At 63.2% G+C, this 5,747-nt stretch overlaps 1 protein-coding gene across 2 annotated transcripts in view; it reads right to left on the reverse strand.

The window, feature by feature from the left end:
* Positions 1-900: 900 nt before the first annotated feature.
* SEPT4 (septin 4) overlaps positions 901-5,747 on the reverse strand; it is a 7,479-nt gene continuing 2,632 nt past the window's right edge. The window contains exons 4-13 of one of the 2 annotated variants that reach the window (XM_026861497.1): positions 5,682-5,747; positions 5,381-5,474; positions 5,177-5,263; positions 4,217-4,340; positions 3,888-4,022; positions 3,682-3,799; positions 3,257-3,358; positions 2,738-2,834; positions 2,439-2,601; positions 901-1,600 (exon numbers count right to left, since the gene is read on the reverse strand). In XM_026861497.1, the coding sequence (XP_026717298.1) occupies positions 1,546-1,600; positions 2,439-2,601; positions 2,738-2,834; positions 3,257-3,358; positions 3,682-3,799; positions 3,888-4,022; positions 4,217-4,340; positions 5,177-5,263; positions 5,381-5,474; positions 5,682-5,747 (1,041 nt within the window). In that variant the 3' untranslated portion in view covers positions 901-1,545. The remainder of the gene's footprint in view (positions 1,601-2,438; positions 2,602-2,737; positions 2,835-3,256; positions 3,359-3,681; positions 3,800-3,887; positions 4,023-4,216; positions 4,341-5,176; positions 5,264-5,380; positions 5,475-5,681) is intronic. The other variant, XM_026861498.1, reaches the window with a different exon arrangement.

The raw sequence follows: 5,747 nt of genomic DNA on the forward strand, positions 1-5,747 counted from the left end.
ATAAGAGACAGGTCTCTGCGTCTGGCACTGGGGGGATGACAGGGATGGGGAAATCCGTCCCACTTTCCCGTGTCAGTTTGCTGCAGGCAGAGAGAGGAGGTGAGGATGCTGCCACAGCCCTCCCGCCCCCCCCCAGGGGACATCCCCTCATGGGTGCTGCAGCCCCGGAAATCCCAAACCTCGCAGATACCCACCACCTGCCTGTACAGACCCTGAGCCCCACTCAGGCCCTTTTCCTGGCAGTGGGGTACGTGAACAGCTCCAGGCAAGTCCCCAAACCTCAGCCCCCGCGAGCTGCTGCTAACCAGTTTGGGGGACACAGGGAGGCACCACCACAGCACAGAGAGCCAGGGACCCTCCCAGGCACAGAGCCTTGCCTGGGTGCTTCAAGCTGGACTCAGGCTCTCCTCACCCAGTATTTTGTCTGCTGCTTTACAACATCTTAAATTTAGCATCTCCCTTCCACAGCCACAGGTCTGCCGCAGGAGGGGCTCCCCAGGCACCCCTCTGCCCAGCCAGCCCCAGGGATGCTCTGCACCCCTTTTCCCAAGCATCAGCTTCCTCTCAAGCCCATCCCTGGTGGAGGAGGGAGCTGCAGGCATCCCCCTGGGGCCACCCCACTGGGCAGAACTGTGGCCGGTCAAATCGATGGCTTCTCCCACACCAATGGCAATGGGGAGGGACAAGCTGTCCCAGCCAGGGCCCTGAGAATGCCACGTGCTACCCCAGCGGGTGACGACATGGCTGGGACACTGCCAACGTGGCTGGCAGGGGTCACACATGTCACCACTTGCCACCGCCACGTGCCACCGCTGGTGCAGCTCCTCCGCATGCAAAGGACGATGGACATGGCAGGTGGGCTGGGCCACCTCTGCCCTGCGGGCTCCCATTGTGCTGAGGGGGGCTGTGCCAGCATGCCACGGGAAGGGATGGGTTTGGACACATTTTGAGCTGCTTTGGAAGTCCCTGCCCGTTGTCACGGCTCCTCGCCACGGGGGAACCCAGGATGGGGCACATCAAGCTCCTTCCATCCTTGACAGCAAGACAAGACTTGAGCCAGGCACCAACAACGGAGCAAGCAGCTTCACCAGCCCAGAAAAAACTGCCTTCCTAGAAAAGGCAGCAGGCCTGCCTACCGCTGCCTCCTGTACCCCAAAATCACATCCTCTGGGAGGGCAGCAGGATGGGGGTGCCGCCCTGCAGCCCTTCCCTTGGGCAGCCTTTGGCTGGGAAAAGCTTGGTGCCACCAAGCAGTGACATGTCCCCCCAACCCCACCTTGCCTGGGTGATCCAGGGCCGTGCCACCGGCACACGGCATCCTCCCGGCACTGCTGGTGTTGCCGGCACCCCAAGGGCAACTTGTGTGGGCAACAGGTGGGTGGCCACGGGGCCAGCTCTCCCCAAGAGCAGCTGCCTGGCCCTTGCGCGGGCACAGAAGGACCAAGACAGCGTTGGGTACCAGCAAGTGCTTTATATAGGGGCCAGGGGGACAAGCAGGGGGAGGAGGGTGGCAGGGGCCCAGCGTGGCCCCAGCCGGATCCTGGCTCAGTCGGTGGAGCAGTCGGTGCAGCACAGCCTCAGCGCGGAGGGATGCCGCCTTCTCCGGTGGCACGTGTGGAGAGACCAGCTCAGAGGCGCCTGGAGACGCCGCCAGCCCCCTCCACCAGTGCCATTGCTTTGGCCCTCCATCACCCACAGAGCCTCTGCTTGCTTTGGTGCAGCTCCAGCCCCCCGGCTGGAGGGTCCCAGCAGGGACCCTGCTTTGGGGGCCTTTCCCCAACATCCTGTGGTGGCTAAAGGGGGTGTGAGTGCTGTGAATCTGGCTGGTATTGGGGGCAGAGCCCCAGCACCGGCTGCTTGGTTGGCTCCTGCTCCAGCCCTGGAGCCTGAAGGGACAGACGGTCCCCCCTCACTGCCAGAGCATCCACCCCCGAGTCCCAGGGAGATGCAGGGTCGCCCCTTGCTGCTGGAGCATCACTTCCCAGCCAGCCCCAGGGGGACGCGGGGTTCCCTCCACTGCTGGAGCATTTCCCCCTGCCCTGCCAGGCAGCCCCAGCCCTGGGGGGACACAGGGTCCCCATCACTGCTTGAGCATCCTCCCCCCCCCACCCCTCCCTGCCCCAGCCAGGCCAGTGGAACACAGGGTTCCCCTCAGTGCTGGAGCATTGTCCCCAAGACAGACCCAGCCTGGGGGGAAGCATCCTCCCCCTCAGCCAGTCCTAGCCCAACAGCACAGGAAGGGCCCCCCACTGCACTGGGGCATCCCACCACACTGCCATGGCTTCCTTGCCCAGCCCACCACAATGCCTGACATGGACCCACCTAGAATCCCAACCCCCAAAGATCCCCCCTTGCAATGGGCTGGCGTCACCCCAGAGAGGAGACGCTCCCCCACCGCCCCCCCCCACCAGCCTGGCAACCCGCTCGCGGTCCCGTACTTGCGGTTCCTCTCCTTCACCACCATGCGGGTCATGCTCTGGATGCACTGCGTGCGGTAGTTCTCATAGTGGGTTTCCCGCGTCACGTCCTTCAGGTCCTGCATGTGAGTCCTCACCAGCATCGTCCGCAGCTTCACGAAGTCGCAGTGGGATGGGTTCTCCACTGCAGGGGAGCCTAGCGTCAGGGGGCTACAGCCAGCCCCCCACGTCCCCCTAAGCCCCTCCAGGCTGAGATGGGGCTCTCAAGGTCCCCATCACCCCAGGGCTGGTGGGATACTGGTGACACAGCCCAGCATTACCTTCCACGATGCCCCAGGGGTAGAGGCGCCCACGGACACGCCGCCCTTTGGCCTCCACAACCGTGTTGCTGCCAATGATGGCAAAGGGGATGCTCTCCTGTGAGAAGACAGCAGGGGTTAGCAGGGCTGGAGCCTGCCTGCCGTGGCCCACGTCCCTCCAGAAACATCCCCTCAGCTGTATCCAGCACTCATTTGCCAAGATGCCCAGGAGCCATGGCTATGTAGAGCCCCCAGTGGCACATCAGCAGTTTCTCCACACCAGCCCCATCCCACCAAGCTGCAGGTGGCACCTGTGGGGTCTTGGTGACTTGCCTGGGTAGTGCAGTATGTACCAATCCCACCATGCTGGGGCTGCCGGAGGGCTTGTGTGGCCCCAAAGAGTCCCAAGGGTACCCCAGGATGATATGTCCTCCCAGCCATGGGGCTCTGATCTCCCAAGGATGGAGCTGAAGGAGCCTGACCCTTCACAGAGGGGACCTTTAAAGGTCCTTTCCAATCCAAGCAAGTTTTATGACCCACCTTCAGCGCCTGGTCCTGCAGCTTGAACTCCTCATCCTCATCCGAGTCGCACTCAGGGAACTGGTAGATGCGGATGCCATAGTGGTCGATCTCCTCCCGGATCTGGAGGCAGACAGCACCACTGAGGGCAGGGCTCTGGCCCTTGGAAAGGGGGTGGGAAGTGTCCCTCCAGGACCCACAAAAGCCTGTCCTCCCTAGACTAGATGTCATGGAGGCCCCCTGCCCCAGACCATTCCAACTCCCAGCTGAGCACCAGGGAGATGTGTCCTTGGTGGCCATGTGGGCAACATGGCCCTCTACAGTTCTGCGAGCATGGAGGATGCTGCATGGCAAAGCCCGGGCAGGGGCTTAGAGAGAGCACCCAGGGCACCCCCATCCCCAGGGACCTGCTGGGATGGCTCCAGGCTGGGCCAATCTCCCCTTACCTTGTTCTTCATGCGCTCCACCTCGGTGGGGGTCAGGGTGTCAGCCTTGGCCAGCACTGGCACGATGTTCACCCGCTGGTGCAGGGCTCTCATGAACTCCACGTCCAGGGGCCGGAGGCTGCGGGGGGAGCCTGCTGAGCACCATCCCACCAAGCCCCTTCCCCAGCCTCCCCCATCCCAGCAGCACAGGCAGGGGGTGCCTGTACCCGTGGCCGAAGGGCGAGATGAAGTAGATGCAGCAGTGGACACGGTTGTCCTGGATGTTCTTCCGGTTGAGGCCACTTTCATCGCGGAAATACTGCTCAAACTGCTGGTCGATGTAGTCAGCCACTGGCTTCCAACTGCGGGGACAGGGAGGTGACTGTCAGAGTCCCCCTGTGGGACCCTCAGGCTTCCCCTGGACTCTCAGCTCAACACCTCCCATGGCTCAGCATCGTAGCCCAGCAGCCATGGGCCCCCCACCCTCAGAGCTGCTAGCACCCACAGTGATGCTGCCTGGCCCTGGGGAGACACCCCACCCCACCATGGGACACACCACTCAGTGTTGTTGACGGCATCACCGAAGCCTGGCGTGTCCACGATGGTCAGGCGCAGCTTGACACCCTTCTCCTCGATGTCCACCACGTGTTTGGTGATCTCCACTGTTTGTGTGATGCGCTCTGCAGCGGCAAGAGACACAGCAACGGCGGCGAGAGAAAATGGGGGTGACACAGGGAGATGCTGCAGCCCTCGGGTGTCACCCCCACCCTGGGGGGCTGGGGTGGCTTTGCAAGATCAGCCCCAATGTGTGCCTGGGTTCAGTGCCGAGAGATGATGCCCCACGTTGTGGCCCCCCACATCCACTGGATGCACACCCACCCCTTGGGCTGTGCCACCGCCACCCTACGACAGCCTGGCTCGGGCAGCATGGGGGTCTGCTGGGAACAGGCATCGCTGCAGGAGTATTTTTGGCTCCCTGCACCCCCACGTGTGACCCCCCCAGCTCTGGGACTGCACATGCCCCGTTACCCCCAGGACCCCTCCATGTCCTTGCATCCCCGAGGATGGCCACATGCGTTTTGGCTTTTGCTCCAAACGACGGAAACAAACCAAACAACCGCCTCCAACCCCTGGGGATTTGGGCAAGTTTGGGCAGTTTTCATTCAAAAACTGGCTGCAGCTGAACCGGCACTGTGCCAACTGACCCCAACTGTCTGCAGCCTCCCAGATTTGCTGTGGTTCCAGCCGATGCCCAACAAGCTGGGGCTTGTTTTCCCAGCAGGGACAAAGCCCCCGCGGGGGGTCCCCATGCTGGGCAGGGGGGTTCTCTGCTGCCTTGGAGCAGTCCCCAGCACTGGCAGGCAGCTGGCAACGCACTGCACGTGGCTTCAGAGACCAGAGGAGCCTGGCCGGTCAGGGACAGGGGCTGTACCCCCCCCAGTAGTGTCACAGGGCTCTGCCACCCCCCTGGGACACCCAGGACACGCCATTGCTGAGACCATTGTGCCCCCCTCACCTTCAGCGTTCAGCAGCTTGCGGTCTCTGTACATGTCCGTCAGGAAGAGGCTGTTGACCAGGGTGGACTTGCCCAGCCCAGATTCCCCTGGGACAGGGGGAACGAGGGTGAGGAAGGTGCAGCTGGTGCCCACCCTGCTCCATGGCTTTTGGGATCCGGAGTGGGGTCAGCAAACCCCGTGCCAGGCTCAGCCCCACCCTGTACCTGCTACCATGAGGGTGAAATCAAAGCCCTTCTTCACCGACTTCCGATGGACCTGGTTGGGCAGCGTGGCGAAGCCCACGTACTCCTTGTCATCCTGTGGGCAGAGGGGATGTGGGACAGGGAACACCATCATCCCATCCACCCCCCATCCTGGCAGGCCACCCCCTCCCTCTTGCCCCGAGCACGGTGGGATGTGGCCATGCCTCCCCAGCCCCTTGGCTTCAGAGGATGGGAACATCCTCCACCGTGACTCCTGCAGCCCCTCGCCCCATGTCCCCCCTCCCCACAGAGGCATCTGCACCTCAGAGGAGTCATAGGGGTCCAGCTGCCCCCAGGGGCTCCGTGGGCGGTTGGGGCTGGGGGGCGG

Source organism: Athene cunicularia (genome assembly GCF_003259725.1).
Source record: "Athene cunicularia isolate RWA chromosome 19 unlocalized genomic scaffold, athCun1 chr19_part1, whole genome shotgun sequence".
In the NCBI taxonomy this organism is placed as follows: Eukaryota; Metazoa; Chordata; class Aves; order Strigiformes; family Strigidae; genus Athene; species Athene cunicularia.